Source organism: Pseudorca crassidens, chromosome 9 (genome assembly GCF_039906515.1).
Source record: "Pseudorca crassidens isolate mPseCra1 chromosome 9, mPseCra1.hap1, whole genome shotgun sequence".
In the NCBI taxonomy this organism is placed as follows: Eukaryota; Metazoa; Chordata; class Mammalia; order Artiodactyla; family Delphinidae; genus Pseudorca; species Pseudorca crassidens.
In genome coordinates, this window is record NC_090304.1 from 106,093,737 (window position 1) to 106,115,630 (window position 21,894).

Consider the following 21,894-nt stretch of genomic DNA (forward strand, 5'->3'; position numbering starts at 1 on the left):
TGGGAACAGCGAACTCAGAAGATTGTCTTCTCTAAGAAAATCTGGCTATGGTTTTTCTCCTGGTCTACCTAGAGCCTGCACTGGTGGGTGAGGCACACGTGTGCACAGGGCCAGGCTATCGGCAAACAACCTTAGGGAGGAGGGCAAAGGAGAGGCAAAAGGGGCTCATTCCTCTACCTCACAGCTTCCTTTTCCAAAGGAAGCAGGATCCGCCCACCAGCAACAGTCCAAACACCACCAAAGAGGCATGGAAATGGGTATGCATGCAACTGGTCCATATACCCCCTCATCGCCTGGTACAAATGGAGTATAAGTTGGGGGAGAACTGTGCCACTGAGACCCCAGGCCTTCTGAGCCACAGCCCAGTTCCAGAGACACAGCCCTCCTGACTGGTCTCTGGGTGGCAGAGTAATGCTCCCTTCCTAACCTTCGAAGAAATGGGTGAAATAACCTCTGGCTAAGGGGAGATGCCCATCTTCTTGGGGCTGCCTGGGGTGTCTGCGGCAGAGCTGGTTATGGCGGACTCCTCAGCAGAGGCACTGAGATCCAAGAATTCCAGGATGATGTCCCAAAGGCAGTAAATCAAATGCCTGAAACAAATGAACAAAACAACTCAGAGGAGGGTCTGGCTCGGTCTAGAGACACCAGATCCTGTTTATGACATTTATCTTCCCTCTCCCTTTCCCCTCTACTGATATCCTTAGTGGACTCCAAACATCAACAGCTGGACAAAGCCTCTGTCATGAAATGAAAGTCTGTTGAACTCATAAAGGCTATGACCTCAGTAAAGGTGGAGATGGTACTCGAGACTAGATGTTAGGAAATTCCACATTGCTTTATAGCTAGCTACATTAGCACATTGGCACTGCTCTGAAGAACTCTGAAGGAGGGAAAAATCCCTGTGATAACAACTTACTAAGAATTTTCAGGTTACCTGTGATGAGGTAAAGCCAGGAGCCTTGAGGTGCGAGAGTGAGCAGACACGGTGAGCTGCAGGACGGGGGTGAGAGGGGAGTGGGCGAGCACTCAACACGTGCAGAAGATTCCACCCCAAGGTACCAGCCAGGGAAGCACTGACCTCTCTGCACTATTCAAGGAGGTGCACCAGCATTTCTGGTCCCCTTATCAGAGGCCAACTCATCATCTTGTCTACCTCACATCAGGCAAAGACCCATGATGAAAGTACTGCCCAGGCCAAGGGCTGCTCTCGAGATGCTCACAGGGGCAGGCAGGTGTCAGGAAGGACAGGCCTGGGGGTGACAGGGCCTTTTCAGTAGCTCACGTCGGGGCCTGCATCGAGTTCTTCCAAATGCAAATGGTGGCTGGTCCCACCAGCTTCCGACCACCTGACACCTGCTCAGAAGCCAGCACAGTGGGTTTTACCCAGTGTGTGTGGACCTGGTCATCACACTCTGGGGCCAGGGCCCAGGGCAAGGAGAGACTGCGGCACCGTTCCTCTCAGTGAAGCTGTTCACCCAGAAACCCGAGATGCCTCAGACCAGAGACGGCATCAGCCGTGCCTACCGGTTGATGAGGGGCTGCCGCAGTGACTCCAAGACAAGACTCCAGCTCAGCCGGCATTTGTTCACCCCAAGGATTTCTACGACGATATCTGAAGAGGAAAAACAGATGTGGTTTTAGTGTCACCGCTGAAGCTTTAGCTTCTAAGGGGTTTGTCTCCTCAAGATATCTGCTGTCTTTAATCATATTGGGTACTTCTGGCACACCTCTGAACCACACAGCCAAACTAAAATCGTCAGAAAATAGGGAAAAGCCGAGAAAAATGTTTCTTAACTTTAGGTATCTAAATTAGAATGGGCCTCAAGAAACAATCTGGTAACCCGTCACTAAAGTGCAGGTACTTCTGATACAACATGTTAGGCTGGAGAACAGAGGTAAGTAAGAGTGAATAACACTGTCCAAGGCTAAGAGTTCACTACTGTACCCTGCTTCCCCCAGCACAACCAGAGGCAACAAACTGCCTTCCCCGCCCTCCAAAAGACCATATAAAGCAAAGGGAAAAAACCTTCTTCAGAGTTTGTTTTTATCTACCGCTAAGGACCATGCCCTTCACTCACTGGCCCCAAGTTACCAAGCTCAGCTTCTGCAGGACCTGTATCATTTTCTTCCCTGGTCCAAAGCAGAGACCCAGAGGTCTTCATCTGGTGGGAAAATGAAGAGACCTGCCCTAAAGTGAGCCTTCCCATTCCCTTAGCATCACTGGAAGTCCTGATCATTTTCCTGTTAGCCTCAGAAATGGTGGGTCAACAAATTTTTGCGTTTAGCCACAGTCAAGGCCCTTTTAAAAAACGGGGAAGGGTGTGGCTAATGGTGGTGAAGCGGAGGGGAAGGAACAGTTATTGGTATAATCAGTCTCACTGTCCAATCACCTGGCAGGACTCCCATCAGGCTCTGCAAAGCCTGTTTCTCAGCAGCCGCCTTCTGCTCCTGGGTCCTTACGGGTCGAGGATACTCAGGCAAAAGCCCGCCAGGCCAGATGGATTCCTGAAGAAGCCGGAGGTACTGCACCCAGCGCTGAGGACACGTCAGAGTAGCTACCTGCACCTCTAGCCACCTGTGGTCGAAGACAGAAGGGTCAGGTAAACCTGGAGGAAAGGATGCAGCGAGGTGTGAGTCATGTGAGCAATCAGAACAGAGCAAAGCCAAGTGAGCACCGACTCTCACAGGTGAAACCAAGCCAATCCACAACTTGGGATCACAGAATTTGAAGATGAGTAATAATACTATCATAATTATTCACTGAGTGTCTGCTATGAGGCACGTGTAGTATTAGGGGCTTTAGAACAGAACATTAAAGGGGCCTGTGGCTCTGGGGAAGCCTGCACCTTTCCAGCTGTCCTCCCCTGGAAAGCACCAGAACTTCTCAGTAACGTGTACACACAGCCTTCAGAGTGCAGGGTTTGGTGATTTTGTACAAATTCCTCTCCCCAGCCACCCTGTCCGTATCCAGTTGCTCTTCAAGCCCCCAGGACCTGTCCTGAGGACTCCCTTCGTCTGCCCCTTGCTCCTTACACACCGTTCCAGTAACAGAAATCTGTCCCTCTGGCAAAACCTGTTCAAACTCCACCTCCTCCACGAAATCCTTCCTGAGCATTCCAGCCAGAAATGCTCTCTCTCCTCAGGCCTCCTCTGGCACTCAGTTCTAGAACACAGATTTGGCACCAGAATTTCACTTTGGAACATGAATTATCTTCTCATGTATGTACAGCTTGACTTTTCCAGCTGAACTGTAAGCTCCACAAGAGTCCCCATAACAGAAACTTCCCAGGTGAAATAGTGGTTGACTGACTGGCAATTGTTCTTATTACAATGACAATTTACCCTCTGTCTTGCTTTCAAAAACGAGTCAGTAACTCTGAGGGGGCAGGTATACCAAACCTGCAGTTCCTGCAAGGCGTTTCAACGTTAATTCTTCGTTTGTCTCTGCATTTTTTCAGAGTGATACGGTCACTAGCTGGGGTTTAAGACTGCAGAGGCCTCCTTCGCAGGTCCCATTTTGAGACTGGCATGGCTGTGGCTGTGATGAATGAACCATCAGCCACGATACTCACGCACAGAAGACTCTATTTGGTACCGCACCACATGCAGCTCATGCCATCACTCTCAACCCGAGCTACTTGTCGCCCATCCAAGAGCAGAGGGGGCTGCCAACGCAAACTTTATTTAACCTCCACTCTGCCAGACAGTCTGCATTCCACTCAAGCTAGGCATTCCAGCTTTGGGGGCTGCAATCTCCCAAGCCCACGGCTCACAAATGATTCTAAGAATAGGAAGTCTGAAAGGTAATGGCAGGGCAAGAATGGCAGACGTCGATGGACATCAAGAGCGGCACAAAGCTGCCCCTGCCTAAAATAGCCACCACAATTGTATTGTTATTATTAGGGCCGCATCTCCTTCTTACAGGGCTTTTCATTCAGTGAGTCTAAGACGCCTGATGAAAGGGATCCAGTAGCAAGAATTCCTGTTCCTGTTTATAGAAGAGGGTCACCAAAGGGAGGTGGATGCGATGACCTGATCAGGTTCTCTGCAGGGAATCAAGTGACCCAACTCGTCTTCACCTCAAGTCACATACACTTGTGTGACTTTAGCTAAGGTGAAGGACCTGCACCAGCGTCTCACCTAAGTGATTTGAGGGAGAGGGGCAACGACCTGAGAGTCAAAAAATTTAAGTCCTCCAAAGGAGCCAGGAGAACCCTCAACAAGAAGGCTTCAGCCAGCATTGGTTCTAGCTCAGCTTCTCATGCACAGACGCATACAACAGGCTGGCTTGCCCTTCTCTTTGTCCTCAGGAGCCAGTAGTACCTGTGACTCAACTCTTCAGAGAGATCTTAACATCCACTCAACCCTTCCTCAGCTAAGCATAGCATACGACAGCAAACCTGGGCACCTCGGTCACCTTCAGGGCACGTTTTACAACATATGAGTCTCACGGTTTTGAATTAATGGTCATTCACTCGATGGGAACAGGACCTCGAGCTGCATTTGGGCAAGGAGGTCCTCTTTGTTCCCTCCCACAGTGACTGTCTCATGCACACATCCTTGATGCAAAACAAATGTGTGCACATGGCAAAATATAAACTTATACAAATATACTAGACTGTACCTCATCAAACTCTAAATGGGGGCATTGGGAAGAAGAACCAAAGCGTGAAAAAGTTAAGAGTAAGCTGTTCTTAACCTAGGAGTGGGAAGGTTAAAAAGAAATCTGTGTCTTGAAGCAAAAGGAATGGAACTTATGTGTCTGCAGTCCAGTGTGTCACAACAGTTTCCCAGCATCAGTTTCTGGAATCTGCTGCTATCACTATCAAGCTAACAGACAGCTCAAGTTCCAAGGGGGATACACACACACATGTCCCTTGGACTATTTACTATTTACAAATTATTTATAAGAAATCATCTACTAAATACAAATGTTATTGTTTACGTAATACAAGATGCATGAGGTAAATACACTAAAATAAATATGGTAGAGAATAGCCTCAAATAGCACTGGTTTTATTTTCTACTACTATTCTAGTTCTGATATTCGATTTAGGTATCTTCTTCTACCATCCTACCTTTTTCCCAAAGAAAAGAAGAAAAAAAGCCAAACCACATCTGTTCCGTCTGGCCATCTCTGAATGATTCAGAGCACAAAGAAGCCTTACTATGGGGCCCAGAATAGGCAATAAAATGAGAAAAAAACAACAACAGATGTAACTGAGACATGCAAGAGCCTCTATGATGCCAGACGTGGGATGCAGAGATCAGGGCATCCATTCCACTGGGCGCACATGTCCAGTCCACGCTCAAAGGAACCTGGTCTGAAACAGCTATACGCAGAGGGATGAAGCAGTGGCTATAAAGGAGACAGTTTAATACGAGGGCTTAAGATGGCACTTCAAGGTTAGCAGAAGGTCATTTTCCATCAAAACAGCAGAATCAAATCTCAAGAGGAAGGGGAGAAAGCTTTAAGGGACCACATCTAATTAGCCAAATTCCCCTCACTTCCTTTCTAAGATTGCTGCTATGGCTGAGTAGGAAGGCCCTGAATGAGTATGGTTTAATGGGGAGGGAGGGGGAGAAGGACAGTGAAATAATAACCGAAAATATTCACAAGAGCAATAACTATATTCTAACAAAAATGCCTGGTGCAGTCTAAATGAAAGACACTAACAGACTGCTTCCTGAATCCTCTTCACCCACTGGGCTGTACCTCTGTATCCAACACAAGGGCGATGATGCCTCAGCCACTTAAAACCAACCGGAAGTACCAAATACAGGTCAAAGAAAGAGAGAGAAAAAGAAGATGACGTTAAAGCTTCTGTCACTTTAAACAGACCTACAGACTGCAGGTGTCCACTCATCCTGTCACCCTAGAGCAGGGTTACCAGTCATCTAAATGGGTTGTTGGGCCCAGGATGTTTTTCAAACTGTGGCTGAACAGCATTAGAGGTCATGGCGTCTACTCTGTGGTTTGTGACAATGTTTAAAAGAACACCTAAATGTAAATGGATAAGAACAGAAAACATAAAAGTGCACCTCAAGTTTTGGGACCCTTTTACTTATGCATGTATATATGGATATAGCAGATCTGTATTTGTGTGTGTGTGTGCGTGTGTGTGTTCAGAGTGGGTCATGATGTAAAACGTATTTTTTACTGTGAGATGAAGTTTAAAAAAAGTTTGAAAAACATCGATATGGTACAAGGAATTAAGAGTTCCACGAGAAGGAGGAAAAAGCTCAAGCCACATCTTTAGCCTCCTGGAGACAGTCCCCACCTCCACCCGCCCCCAAGCGGCATAAACCCGAACACTGTGTTCTGTAGCACAGTCCTAGCACACTGCTCTGAGCATTTGCTCATGAAATCAGTAGGCCCAATCTACTGGGTGGAGAGAAAGGAGATCTTGAGGATGACGGTGCGGATCCAAGGTATTTCCCATTTTACCCAAGTTGTTTTTGCCAACTTCACACCTGATAAAAGTAACAGTTCCCTTCCCTCTGATTCCTTTCCCAGGCCTCTGCCTTCCTGCTATGGCCCCTTCGTGTGTTTACAGACAGTCCCTCCCGGTCTCTGCTCAGCTCTAGGCTTCCCAGTCCTACAGCAGCCAGACCCAGGTTGCTCGGCTGTGCCTGAGAGAGTTCAGGCCCTCTGAGTGTGTATCTAGGTCACCATCCTTTCCTGCCCTGTGTGGGGAGAAGAATGAGGAGGAAATGAACTTCAAGGGCAAGAAACTCCTGCTTCTTCCTCCCAGTGACTGTTGTGAAATCTGAAGTGGCTTGCAGAGTCTCACACAATTTCTTCTTTGATTTTTGCTTTTTCATGGTTTAAATCATGGATCCACATCTTTAAAACATGTGCTTCAAAGGAAGACTACTGACTGAACATCATGATTTAAGAATCTGAGTTCTATAGTTTTATAACTAGCCACAAAGTTTTTGTTTTTGATTAGTAACATATAAGTTGCAAATACAAAATTAATATGCTTTAATAATTGAAATATTTTTAACCAGGGAGGTTAAAGAAATCCTCTGTTGAACCTTAGAGGTTATCTTTTCCAATCTCACCAATTCACGAATGAAAACACTGCGGAAAAACAAGCATTTCATAGCAAGAGGCTTATAGAAACATACAACTTTAGAGCTGGAAGGAAAGAGGTTACCCTATCTAACCTCCTCCCGAAGTAGAAATCCCCTGTGTGATATCGTGGCAGAGCCAAGGGTTCTGGCCTCTGACTCCAGAAAGTTGGGCTTTTATCCTAGCTCTGCCACCAATGAGGAATGTGACTTTGGGGAAGTTGCTTAACTCCTGAAGAGGGTAATTTCAATTTATTAGGGATGCTTCTTAAATACTGGCACCAAAATCTGCCTCCTTGTAACTTCCAGTCATTGCTCCTATTTATACCCTCAGAAGTTTAACAGGAGGTATTAAAGTTGCTTGGTCAAATCTCTTTCAAAAGACAACACTATGCATTTTTAAATTCAGCTATTATGCTAAGTCTCCTCCACAAGGTATACATCTTTGATTCTGCCAACGTCAAGGCTGAGCACACAGAACACACTCAACATCAGACGAATGAAGGAGAGAAATGAACCATTCCTCATCCTGGTTCCCTCCTCTGGGTGTGGGCTGCTTTGTTATTCTCTTAAAACGGAGTGCCCAGAACCAAACACAACTTCCAGATGTGCCCTGACCAGTAAAAAAATGCAGATTAGTGTCTTGCTTGATCCAGACACCATACTTCTATTAATATAGTCAAAGACTGTGTTGGCTTTTTGGGCACACACATCAAAGCACTGACTCATACTGAGTTTGCAGTCAATTAGAACCCTAAGTCCACGTATGTACTTTAACAAAAAATCACATGCGCCTGTTAAGCCTAGACTTGGCCTTTTGTACTTGTGTAATTTTTTAAAAAATCTAAATTATGATTTATAATATTTATTTCTATTAAATTCCGTCTTGTTTGCTTTAGACTATCATTCTAATTCTTTTAATCCTTTTGAATCTTGACTTCTGTCACCCAGAGTATTAATTATACCTCTAAGATTAGAGTTACTTACAAATTTCTGATCAACAGGATCAGTTCAATGCTCTGTCACTAGAAAATGCCCTCCAGGCTATCAATCTATTAGCTACTTGGGCTAAAGACACTCAGTTAGCCATGGACCACTTAAAAGTACCACAGTCCAGACCATGTGTGTCCATATGGATATTAGGAAAATATGGCATAAGCTTGTGGAAATTCACAGGCAATATAACAACCAATGCACTCCTTTCACTTAACGGTCTGATAGTCCTGCTGAGCCAGGAAAGAAACCTTGCTAATCAGGCAGGCGCATTCCCACTGAACGCACACCGGGTTCCAGGGCTTGCTGCTTCTCTTCCCGCGTGTTCACAAAACATCTACTTAATAATCTACTTCAGAAACTTCCAGAGATAAATGTCAGGGTCAGGAGCCTGTGTCCATTTTTTAAAAGGCCAGATATTTGTCCATCTCCAACACAACACATCTCTATATGGAAATTTTCTTAATGATCTTAGGTCTTCAATGATAAATACAAATTCTTTCAGTTCCATGGAACAGAATTCATCTGGGTCAGGTACATGAGTTTTAAAGCAGACTGAATGCTCTCATTATTTTCATTCCTATTTTAGTCTTCAATTCTAGTTTAATCACATTTGCTCAATTCTTCTCGTTAGACCCGTTTCCTTTACAGAAAAAAACAAATTAAATACCCTAGGCAAAAAGTATACCAATTCATTGTTGAATAAATGATTTCTCAATGTAACCAGTTAATACTACAGCATCTGTTCCAAACAATTTACCTGTATTTTCTTTATTCTTCTTGTTTTTAACATATGCCTTTTTTTAAAAAAAATCTTTTCCACTAACATTTATCCACAATGTCAGCTCCTTCTGAGTCAAGCTTTTTGGACGCCATTCTTATCAGTTTTCATTTCTGTTGTCTGCATTACTCAGTATGTTTCTCCTTTCTCTGTTTTTTATATGTGCTCAGTTAACTACTCTGGTTTCATCTGATGCTGATTCTTTTCCTTTCTCACTGGAGTCATGTGTTTGTTTATTCCATTCACTCAGTACATACTGGTTGAGCTTCTTAAAAGTGCCAAAAGAATAAGACTGCAAACTTTTGAGGGGAGGGATCTCAACTCATTTTGGTATATTCCTCAGCATTTACTGTAAGAGTGCCCTTCACATAATAAGGCATCAAATATATACTGAATGAATCATCCTTATTCCAAAACTCTCAGCGATAGCTTCCAGTGTTAAAAACTTTAAGTTCACTTGTTATTATGGCATATAAGACAGGATTCTTTGTTATGTTCTTCTGTGAATTCTAGTACCTCTCACCTACCTCTACTTTCCTCTCTGTCAGCTGTTTTCCATTACATCCACTTGTAGCTGTATCTGAGTTTTTCTTGCAGCTTCTTCGTCTTTGCTGAGTTGACGGGTCTCCTGTCAAGTATACTCTTCCTACTCCCCTTGAGTTATGTTTTAACTGCAGTCAGGAGTCCACCAGGTGAGCATCATTTGCCAGAGGAAGAAAATTTAAAAACCTTTCCTCTGTACCAGCTACACAATTAACTATTCATTCCACATTTTCCTTTTTCTTCCAAAGACAGAGCTTACAGCTAAAAGAAAGGATGAAAATCTAGGCCTCCAAGTCCTGAAGTTTTCTACTAAAAATCTCAAAATTGTTAGAGATATAGTCCATGCTTCCTCCTGTGTCATTATTTCTTTTTACACAAAGGTAGGTAATAATCTATTGATTTATTGATTTAATAAGCAACAAGAAACTTTCAGTATCACAAGTCAGACATCCTGTTGAGAGGATACTATGCCGTTTTGTTAGTTATGCTTCTCAATCCACAGGTAGGAGACAGAGTCGCCCTAAACTTCTCCTCTCCTCCATCCCTAGTCCATGTGCCCCACGCAAGACCACATAATTATTGCAACAATTACTGAATCTAGTTGAGTGACCTCCTCAGTACTCAGTTTCTCATGAATTCATCACCCCTTTACTCTCGCTGTAGCAATCATCTTAGTTTCAGTCCCCATCACCTTTCATTTCTGTCAGTGTAACTCTTTCATAATTTGTCTCCCCGGCTCTAATGTTTCTTCCTTCCATTAACCCTCGACAGCACTATTTAAGTGCTTTTTCTAAGTTACAAAGTTGATCATGTCATCATCTATTTAAATTCTGTACATGGTTTCCTAATAAATGGGGTCAAATCCTACATTCTTTGAACAGCGCACAGGGCTCTGTATGGGTCGGTGCCTATTGAACTCTTCGGTGTAATCTCTGGCCACTCTGGTTGCATGTCGTATATTCCCAATCGTACCCGACTTCTCCGAGTACCACAAACAGGCCACACTGCTTCACAACTCTGCCTTCAATGCTCTTTTCTACAATGTCAGCTCTCGATTTCCCTTCATCCTTTAAATCCTATCTCAGATGTCATCTCCTCTATAAGCCTTCCCTGGGCTTCTCATAATTTACTTAGTCCCTTCTCTTAATCATGTGTAGAGTTCTTTTTAAAGTCCTAACTTTATACTATACCTCTTTATTTATAAGATTGCAGGGTAGGAATTTGGGGTCTTTTTTTGTATTTTAATCACTTAACATAGTGTCTGGCACATAGTAGGTAATCAATAAATATTAGTTACTACGTGAATTAATGATGTAAATGGGACAAACACTGGTCTTAAAGCATGGTGCACAGCTCAACCTAAGCTGTGTAGAAGGCAAACCTCCCAATACTTAAAGCAGGAAAAGAATAGTGAGCTCTTAATTATTTGTGCTTATGGAGGAGGACAATAATTTAAAAAAAATATAGACAATCTAGAATCCTTTGTATTTGGCATTTGAGATGTATTTACATAAACATTTGGCAGATTTATTCTCCTAAGAACTTTTTGTTTAGGCTAATATTAAAATTGAACTGTGTGCCAATACACTAGCTGTAGGGTGGATACTGTAAGAAGTATACTGGGTAATAAGTCCGCTGAGCTACAATTATGAATTCGTCATGAATAATCCATGCAATTTACACCTGGTTATGTACTCCCCCGGAAGGGAAGAGAGGTGGAAGGCAAGGGAGTGGGTCAGCTGGGCTTCGTGTCTGGCACACTCCGTAAATCCTAGAGAGGAGAGACAGCTGCCAGCAATCTGTGTTTTTGTTAGTTTTCCTGGCAAATAGGCCCAGAGGACAGAAGGGACTGAAAGTCAGACAAAAGCAAAGGGGTTATGAGGGCTGTGAGTCACACTTGTATTTTGGGAAGTGCTCCTGATGGATGGGGCAGCATCGGGCTGATTCCAACCCATTACTTGAATCTAGTAAGAAGAATATAAGGTAGCAGAATGTCTGGGTACAAACGGCCAAAAGCAAAGGTCTGCCTACCTTCGTAACAAATACAGAATGAGACGGAGCCGCTTGGGGGTTCTGTGTTCATGGGATAAATGAGATTGATGGCAAGTGGAAATGTTTAGAAATGTGCTCTAGACTTGAGCAGTGTGACACTTGTAGGATTCCAGTTTTAAAGATGATTACACAAATCTATGCCCCTCTGAAGGCCTTCAGGACAACTTTTCTCAGCCCCACACTATGTGGCCATAAATGTACCATAAACCAGCTCTGAAAAATCGGGACCGACAGACCTCAAAGCTGGGCAAAATCAGTCACACGTTTTGGATATCCGCCCGTTCTTCATCTGACCCAAGTAAAAGCAGCAGCAGGACATCTGTCTCACAATCAGTGACTCCCTCCGAGTCTCTGGAACCACCATGTCTCTCCTCCAAGTCTGAGAGATTCCTGTCCAGAAGAGGCCATCACAGTTTTCACCCCAACACTGCACATAAAACTGGTCCATACCCTTCAGGGCAAAAAACCCTCAGTAGCCAGAAGAGCCACAAAGGCTTCACATAGCGTGCTGTAATGAGTGAAAACAGCACTGAAAAGCCACACAACGCTGGGTTCTGGATTCCTTCTTAAGACTGATTCTTGCCTTGCTTCCTTCACAAAGTTATCGAGATGAAAGGAGAAAAATGAAAGCATTTTTGAAAGTGCTTGTGCGTTTGTGTATGTGTCAGAGAAAGACTCCTTTGGATCCTCTTGAAAAATTCTAGCAGATCCAAGGGACTAAATGATGGCAGGATGCTGAGGGGGCTTGGCACTTCATGCTTTAGTTTTCCTTTTGTAAGACTTACTCTCCTCCTGGCAGGTTCAGGGATGTAAATATTAGAAGGGCGAACCATCTTGGTACTGTCTACAAAGGTTGAGGAGGGGCTCCCTGGGGTGATGGGTAACTTGAGGACACTATTTCAGAATCCTTCCTAAAACGAGACCTATCTACACTAAACTATGAAACAATCACCACAGGGATTGCAGGATCCGAAGTGACTCCCCTTCCTTCTTTCCTTGGTCCCGTGTGAACAGCAAGCCTGGCTGGTTCTCAGTCACCAGGTAGTTATCCTGACCCTTTCCTTTCTCAGCACCTACGGTAGGGAGGTGGGTGGGGAAAGGAAAGGCTGATTAAAGTGGCCACGCATTCAGGAGAATCCTGTGTCTGGTGGAGGGTAAAGGTCAGGGAGAGGGAGAGAAACACTAGAGCTGCAGCACTGGGAAGAAGGGCAAGACACAAAGGAGGGCGGCAGCGGGAATTTAGTGGTTGTCTTGACAACCAGACCCCTGTTGTTCCCAGTGACTCCACCTCACAGGGAGATCTCCAGGCTCTGCTCTGGGCAAAGACGGTCACTACAGGAGGGGAGAAAGGAGGGGGATTTCTGGAGGAGGGAGAGGTGATGAGGAAGCGTGTGCTCCACTCGATGCGCCGGCTCCCAACGTCCACAAACACTAGCGATCACAGATTTAGAGTACGCTCGGCCACGATGTGGAAGAGAAGAATGTGGGATGTAGGTAAACAAGCAGACATGGCAGTTTCAAATTACGCTGTGAAAACGGCGAGAGTAAGCTGGAAAAGACTAGCCTTGAAGAGAACAAAGGATGAACGTTTGTTCTCTGATGAAGCAGATGTGGAAGTTAAGAAAGCAGGACAAACACTGGCAGAAGATGGGGAAGAAGGAAAGTGAGTATAATGAACAGAATCATCTTGGAGAAGAACTACCCGAAGGTATCTGTTCTAAGTTAAATGTCTACAGGCAGAATTTAAAAAACCTTTCCAAACAGGAGGCTATCCATCCTGACACTAAGAATACAGGACACAGCAGTGACAACTCCAGAGTCTCCACACAGCAGAGATTTGGGGGGCCCGACTTGTGGTTGGAAAATAAGAGGGAGAGAAGAGGTGGCAGAGGGAATACCTTGAAGCTGCATTTACACAGCAAGCACACTGTGTTTACATAGGTTCTGTATTTATGGGGGTTATATCACCCCAAGAAAACCTTTGGTCCTATAATTATATCAGTGTTAGATAAAAGTATGTTTCCCACCAGTTCACCTCAACTCCCCCCCCTGCTCCAGTACCAGACAGGCTGCAGGACACTTGGTGAAGTCTCTGTCTCAAGACAGAGGTAAAGGTCAAAACTGAGGCATTAACACTGGCTCCGTCTCCAAACCAAAGCTGATAGGAAAAAGCCAAACGATATCCACCCGTGGCTGAAAGCAACAGGCTGATAAGGTTCCCAGTAGCAGTGCAACCTGACAATCTCTACCTCAGTGACATGTGTATCTAGGACTTTGGTATCCTAGAAAGGCCTTCTTGAGCATAGGACCAACTAGCTTACAGAGAGTATTGACAAAATTTTTCAACCTCAGATGTCCAGCTGATTTTATCAGCTATAACAACCCTGGTTCACTCTGGGCTCCTGAGTCAAAACTGTTCTCAACAAAGCAGCTCTGGCACTGAATCCCCAAGCGGCTGCTCCAAGGGGCATCTTCTGGCAGCACACACTGCTCAGAGAAGTGCATGCTGAAGGACAATCAAAACGGGAGGAGGGGGAAGGATAAAAGAAACTGGGCTGGTCTCAGAGTCAAGGGCACGAAGGAGAGGGCAGATAAGCTGCCTCTGAATCATGGAGTGGGACAGCGAATGGTTTCATTACTATCACCACCAGGGCAAGGACCTAAAATTGCAGAATAAACAGCTCCCTCAAAGAAGGTAAATAGGTATCGTTTAACCTGTAGCGCCACCTGGTGCCCAGGGAGAAATCCCATCCTAACTCCCCCAAGCAGCAATGGCAGGCGGGCTTTCCATAATGTATTTAACAAAACAAAAGGATCTCTCTCTCCGCAAACAGACACTCAGAAAGGGGCTGGCTGAAAATATTCAAAATATGTTTAAAGGTTACTTTTAATTGTAAAAGTAAAAATAATGTCCCTTTCCCTCTTTAAAAACGTTTCAGTGCCTGGGACATTCTTTACCCTAAACCGGTCTAAATGATTCCTATAATGCAAGGTCTAGCTTTAAACACCTTCCTCTCTAACATTTACCCCCAAGAATCCTTACGATTTTTTTTTTTTTTACTGTGTTTATGGTCTACACTGTGTCATTTGGCCTCACACTGTTCAGTATTTCTGATTCTTATGGATTATCTCTTCTCTTAGGCTGAAAGGACCTTAACATAGAAATGATGCCATAGTAGGTCTGAAGAGCTAGCTCCCAACAAGTACTTAAGTAGACACAGGCATCAAATCTTACACAGACTTTTCAAAAATTATCTGTAAAGAGATCACCATACAAGAACCAAATGAAGTGAGTTTCCTAGAAAGTAAAGGAAGAGGGCTGGGAGTACCTGGGTTAAGGGGCAGCTCCCTGGTTCTGAAGCTCTGAGTTTCTGCTCTGGGTATGGCTTGGGGAGATGTTAAGTATGTGAGGAGGAGAGGATGGCGTTCAGAGATAGCTAACATGAGGGAAGAGACCCTGATCTGAAGGATGCAGAAAAGGCCATCTGTCTCATGGGGTCTTTGCTACTAACAGATCACAAAGCAAGCTCACTATAAAGACCTCGCCAAAAAACCACTGCAATGTAAACACATTATGTCCTACATCAGACGTGTGACTGCCCTAGCAAATAAGAGTCCCAAGGAAATGCAGAGCTGAATTGAAAGAGAAATTTATGGAGCAAAGGAAGAAACCATAATCCATGTTTCCTGAGAAACTCTGAATCGTAACTCTGATAATCTTTTTCTGACTGGATGAAGGATTTAGAAAAGAGATACCATAGGGAGACTATATAATTTCTGATCCAGAAGTGCTTTAAGAATACAGATGGAAATGAATTTATATGCTACCATCAAATACATGTGTCTCTGAGGCCGGTCAGATGGAAAGTAAGAGAGATTAGATGGAAGTAGTGCACAGGGACTTTCAGGTGAGGCCAATTCTAGTGGCCACTGCTTCGTGAGAAAGCTTGCTCAGTGGGGAGGCCCGTATGCAGTGGGAGGAGGGGCATAGGCTTGCAGGCCAGGATGACTTAAGTGGAATCTCAGATGTAGCCCTTACGAGCTCTATGATTCTGGGAAGCTTATTTAATCTGAGTATTATCTTCCTCACTTATAAAATACATGTCTACCTCAGAGAATTGAACTGCACCTTAGTATATAAAGTACACAGCTGCTTACCTGACATAGTTAGTATTTAATAAATGTCAGTTCCTTTTCTGTTGTAATTGCTCATGACCTTTTAGTGGTGGGCCCGGAGCTTCCCGTAAGATATAACCATCATCAGAAAGACCATTTAACTATCTGCTACTTAGACATGCCCACCGAGAAAGAGGCCCTTGAACGGACTCCACTCAGAGAACATCTAAGATTCTGGAGTGACTGAAGAGAATGGCAGAGGCAGAAGAGCTCACGGTCATCCGTTCATAATTGCCCTTAAGGGAAATGAATGTTCCCACCTGCGAACACAGCCCTCTCCAATGGTCCCATACACTGTCCATAAACCTTCTCCTGACCTTTCCTGAGAGATGGTTTGTAGAGACCTCTTTTCTAAGAAAACGATTCCATGGCCTGGCACAAGGTCCAGAGCTTGCCATTTAATTTTCTCCTGGACCCACTGCTTGCTGAACAACTTAACCTGACATATTCTTTTTTTTTCTTTTTCCTCTCTGTCTGCTTCCTGACTTCATGTACTTTTCTACTCTCCTATACCCATAGATCGCAGAACTTTCTCTTTTTTCCCAACTCTTCTGCCATGCTACTCCAATCCCACGTGCCCTCAACACACACACATGCTCACTCACCCACACTCACTCTTTAAGAAATCCTCACACAGATGCCAGGAATGTGTCTGCTGCCCTTTGACACAGAGTCTGATGCCATCTTCGGGGCCATGGGGAGGGCAGAGCCACAGGACGTGGCATTCGTGTACTCTGCTGCTAGCCTGGCTCGTATTTTTATCGTGGCTTTGCTCTGGGCATCCAGGCAGGGAACCGGGCCAGCTTCTTCTCATTCCTTCACTCTACATCAGGACTCCATAATAATCTCACCCCTCACCTTGGCTGGGTCTTCCTGCCCCAAACCTTCTACCGTCAATGGAGCACAGTACATCTCTCCTCCTTCCCTCCAACCCAGTCAGTGTCTGAGTGCTTGTCCAGTTCCCTAAACCTGATTCTCACGCATGCAGGGATACTGTCGGTTTCTCCTGTTTGCGGACATGAGCAGCGTACACAAGCTGCACTCACTCCCTGGCTTAGACTCTACCCCCACTCCTCTCCCCTCCCTTAGACTCTAAGTCCAAATAAGGAGTGCTCCTTCTTACATAATTGGACGTTCCCAGCACAGAAGCTGACACACGAGGTCAGGCGCGCGCGTGTGCAAGACTTCCCTTTGACTTAACGATGCCTTTTTTGGGCATCTAACTTCTCTTCAGCTCCCTGCCCCCTCTCTCTCCACACCACCACCAATCAAGGGAGATTTATGGAGCCTGGCTCAAATCAGAACTCTTCCAACCTTGGCTTGGAACGAGGGGTCAGAAGGTTGAATTTACTCTCTCTCTTCTTTTTCCCTTGCAGGCCAGAGATAGAGAAGGAGGGGGGAGGGGAGGGGAGTGAGGGAGAGAGAGAGAGATTGAGCCTGTGCAGGAGAGAGAAAAAGTGAGAGAGCGCATGCTTCTGATCTGGCAGCAGTCCCTGCATCCCAGGCAGTTAGTTATGCATACAGGTCTGTTAAGGGAGCAAGGAGAATAAGGAAAGCTGGAAGCCGAAGAAATTAACTTATCTTCTTGGAGATGATAATGCTGGAGGTCGGAAAATGATGACATTTTTAAAAGGAGATGCGTCTAAGTCTAGATGCCATCAGGGATGGCAGTGTGTTCAGGATAACCAGAGAAGTGGCGGTAGCTACCTGTGGCATCAACACCAACTCTCCTTCTCTTTAGAACTTAAAGAAAGAGAATCCAAGTATTCTGCGAAAGGATATGGCTCAGACACAAGTGGTTTCAGGGAGGGAACAAACATGCTGCCTCCAGAGGAGCAGTCAGGGGACAGTCTTGGAGGCCAGCACTGAACCGGCTGCGACCACCCACACCTCTCTGGCGTAGTGAGGACAGGTGGGGCAGGAGGTGCTTCGGCTTTGGGGAGGTATCACGTTCCAGCATATTTGCTTACCAAAGCAAATAACGCCCAAGAATGTTCCCTGCATGAACCTCTTTTTAAAAATAAAAATGCAAGCTGCCCAGGGAACAAGTAACATGGGCTGACTTTAGGGTGCTGCAGAGTACTCTGTGTTATATGTGAGTGGGCGTATGTAGAAATGCAGTTTTTGTTTTACAAACTGACTGGCAGTCTCCTCTTGCGGAATGTATACTGCTTTGAGTCAAAGATTTTGGGGCTGGCTTTTATCCTTTCAAATCATAGGGCAAACATGTGATCCTGAGAGACAGTCACTATAGCTGAACATCAGACAAACCTGGGTTCAGACTGCCTGTCGTATACTTATTAGCTCTGTGATCTTGAGTGAGCAAGCACAGTTCTTTGTGAGCCTTCGCATCTCTGAGATGGGATCACAGTGGGTCTTTCACGCGGCTTTTGAGGGCATTCAGTGATATGCTTGTAGTGCTCAGCACAGTGTCTGCACAAAGTAAACTCTCAACAAAAGCTTGCTGCATGGTAAATCCTGCAGCTGATAAGACTACTAATGTCTACACTCTGAACCCTGAACTAAGACCTGTCTTTTCCATGTGTACCATGCACATGGAACTTGCTGGTGTAGACCATGGGCCACAGGCATCAGATCCTCTGAGCCTCTGGAGGGGGCACTGGGATTCCTTCTCCGATGTCCATGACTTCTTGACTGCTATCTTAAGGAAGCTTCAAGAACAATGCGAACCCAGCACAAGATAGTTGAGAAGAGGGCCAAGTATATCATTAAAAAGGCTGGGAGTAATGATTTATAGAGAAAGGTGAAAGGCCGTGAACAGGGAGGAGTGAGACTCTTCATTTAATTCTAGTTTGTAGAGGCTCAGGGCAAGGAGGGTGTCAGCAGCTGTGTTCCTATTTCTGTTGCTGCTCATACAAAACAAAATGGACTTAAGAATAAAGTTTTATTAGCTATAAGAACTTTCTGACAGGAAGAAATATGGGGCAAGTCAACAAGTACAAAACATCATCACTTGGAAATACCTAGGATGAACAGAGGTGAACAGACCACAGTTACAGAGTTTTCCAAAAGTAACTAGCCCCAAAATTCTGTTCTTGCACAGTATTCATTTTGGCTTCATTCAAATTCACTATAAACATTCAGAATTTTCTCCCATTAACAACAAAAAAAGATGCCGCCCAATTAAAAAAAAAAAGTGAAAAGAGAAGAAAGTCAAGGGAAATTCAGCCACAAGCCCTCTCCCTGATTTTGTTTATGGCATAAGCTACCTTCACCAGACAGCCATCTACCCAGCTAACCAGGTGTGGTTCCAGTGGAACTGTCAGGGTATGGGGACGGAAAGGGGAGGAACTTAGCCTGACTCCAAGTTCTTCTCGTGAGGAAAAGTGCGACTTGATTCCAGCAGCACCAGTAAACCTGCACCCTGTACAGAACCTGTGCTTGTCTGTGCTGCAGGGAGACCAGGTGGTCTGCCGCCTGCTGTCAGACGCAGGGATGCTCTGGTTGTCACCTTTGCAAGTGAGTCCATTGGTATAAAGTCACCTTGAAAGGCCTCACACGCGGTCCTGTTTAGAAGAACAGGGGTTCTGTGCAATCGCAGAGACAGGCACAGTAGGAGCAGTGGATGCTGCAGAAGGAGACTGATCTGGGTGGGGCATCCTGAACAGGGGAGAGACTTTGGGGCCACTAGCTGGAGGAATCAGAAACAGAATGCACTTTTTACCCTTCTTTCCTTTTCCTGAAGCGCAAATATGAAGAGCTAACATTTACTGGACATGTTCTATGTACCTAGATATCTACTGATAGACATCAATACTGTTCCGAAGCCCAGAGAGATTAAAGACAGCAGAGTCGTAGTATACTGGAGTGGATAAGAACTTGGGCTTTGGAATACCTGGGTTTGATTTCTACCCTCACCAAGCATTCATTTTTTGATCACGGATAAGGTCCTCAGTTCTCACCCCTGCTAAACCGTAAAATATGTAAAAGTAGGGATCATGTCTTATACTGACCAGCTCTTAATATTTTTTCAGTGAATAAAGGAATAAGACCAAAACAATCACCCAGCTGGAGAGAGAGAGGAGTATTTTAAGGTAAAGTGGGATGTTTGCCACAATGCAGGCTTACCCATGTCTATGGTCGGGTCAAGTCAGTACTTACACCAGAGAGCACCGTCTATTTACTTCACACCCCACCCTCCACCTTACTGTCTCCTCCCTATCACGAGGCAATTTATGATCATCGCCCACTGAGGTAATGCAGCCCGGCCTGGAATTCTCACAGCCTGCAATTCCCCCGGATTTAATTCTTGTATTAAAGCTCCCTAGCTACATAAAATACCATTTCTTCAATGACCTTCCTGTAATTCCCCAAATACACTTCTCTCTCCTTTCTGGCCCAAGCTCTTTAATATTCTGGGTCATTCAAACTTCAGGTAACCTTCCTACCTTTTTTATATATGACTCTCAATCCTTTTTGAATTTCTCCAGATTCATCTGTACTTTTCTGTTACTACTGAGTAATTTCTTGTGTTCTGAAACGAATTTATCATGTAAATGACTTCAGGAGGTGGGGAGTCAACGACGACACACTAGCTCGTTTAGGATGTTCCCATTTTGGGGGAAGGTGAGCAAAGATAAGCCTAACAAAGGAAGAGAAATGAAGCCTCAATCAGCAACATTCACACATGACTGAACAAAACATACGAAGACTCTACTTTCCAGTATAAAGGTATTGAGAAGGGAAATGTTTATTCTTTTGTCCAATATTTAATGAGCATCTTCTATGTCCCAGGCCCTGTGGAAGCTGCTGGGGACATAAGCCAGTTCTGGCCCTTAAAGAACCACTGGTCTAGGGCAAGGTTTCTCAACCTCTGCACTACTGAGGATGTAGATACATCCTATTCAGCGTAGGATAATTCGTTGTTGCTTGGGGCGGAGAGGGTGCTCTCCTGGGTGCAGGATGTTTAGCAGCATCCCTGGTCTCTAGTCACATCCTGCCTCCCTTCCCAGTTGTGACAACCAAAAATATTTCCAGATATTGCCAAATACCGTGGGGGAAAACTGATACGCTGGGTGGTTCACTAGTTTTGGGAAAGTAGACCATTTCTCTAATATACTGTGTTAAGTATTATTATCAAAACTTTGACTAGAGAAGAAGACTCCTTAGATCCAGGGGAAAATGGGAGAGGATGCCATAAAAAGTTTCACAGAATAAATGACACTGAATGTTAATTTTTAAAAAATATTTAGCAGTAGGCCAAGAAGACAAGACGACGGGAAGTTCAGGACACAGGGAGAGAGCAGGAAAAGAACGAGTAGAGAAGACAATCAGGCAGAGACCAGAGGATGAAGAGAGGCCTGAAGGAAGAGCATCCACAGAGCACTGAGGCCACAGTGGGTGGCGTGCATGGGGAGAACTGAAGTGAGGCTGGGACCAGATCACACAAGAAAGGAGTTGGAATTTTACTACAATAAATGAATATATATTTTAAACACAGTGGAGCCCTTTTTCAAACAAAACCTTATCTAGACCCCCAGTCTATTTAACTGATCAAAATGGTCCACTCGGTTTTCCCCGTGGCTTCCAAGTTGGCTTCTGAAGCGCCTCTGTGGAACCCTAGAACTCTGGAAAGCATGTTGGGAAAATCACTCTTGTAGGCAACAGAGCACCCTGATGAATATTAAGTGCAGGATATATGTTCATATTTGCTTTTCAGAAAAAGCAGCCTTGAGACAGAGCTGAGTATGGAGGAGGGACAAGGGTGAAAGCGAGGCACAGAGACCAGTCAGCATTTTATACGTGGGCTTCACACGGAGACCAGTCTTCAGGCTGCGATACGTAGGAAGAAGCACGTTGGCTTTGGAGTTGTGCACATCCAGTTTCAAATTCCACTGTGTCATTTACTATGACCTTGGGTATGTTGCCTGACCTTGCCAAGCTCTACTTTCTTATTCTGTGAAATGGGGCTACCTACCTCACTTGGTTGCTGTAAGAAAATATATGCCAACAGAGGTCAGGTGCTGGAAATGATAAACACTCAGCAAATATAAACGTGCATCCTCTTCTTTCACTTAGTTTCCTAACGATGAAACCTTATTAAGACTCCCTGATCCTATGTAACTTTAAGTGTGGAAGGGGCAATTTAACTGCTTGTTGTTAATGGATTTCCTACTTGTTGCAGCATAGATACATAATTCTTAAGTTTTTATTTTTATTTTCTGAGTGGCCTATTAGCATGAGCCACATGCTAACAGAAGAGTTCAGGATTTGGCTTCTTCTTACTCCTGAATTATAAAATCTAAGTTTTA

General features: G+C 44.7%; 1 protein-coding gene across 11 annotated transcripts in view; it reads right to left on the minus strand.

Moving 5' to 3' along the window:
• SNX19 (sorting nexin 19) overlaps positions 1-21,894 on the minus strand; it is a 47,841-nt gene that overhangs the window by 13,006 nt on the left and 12,941 nt on the right. For 3 of the 11 annotated variants that reach the window (XR_010946381.1, XM_067751596.1, XM_067751595.1), the window contains exons 9-11: positions 2,391-2,575; positions 1,525-1,612; positions 428-590 (exon numbers count right to left, since the gene is read on the minus strand). Coding sequence is in view for 10 of the 11 variants with exons in the window: in XM_067751596.1 (XP_067607697.1) it covers positions 458-590; positions 1,525-1,612; positions 2,391-2,575 (406 nt within the window). In the remaining variant the exon portion in view is untranslated. Of the gene's footprint in view, positions 1-258; positions 591-934; positions 991-1,524; positions 1,613-2,390; positions 2,607-18,542; positions 20,226-21,894 lie in introns of those variants that run through there. The other 8 variants (XM_067751598.1, XM_067751597.1, XM_067751594.1 and 5 more) reach the window with 6 other exon arrangements.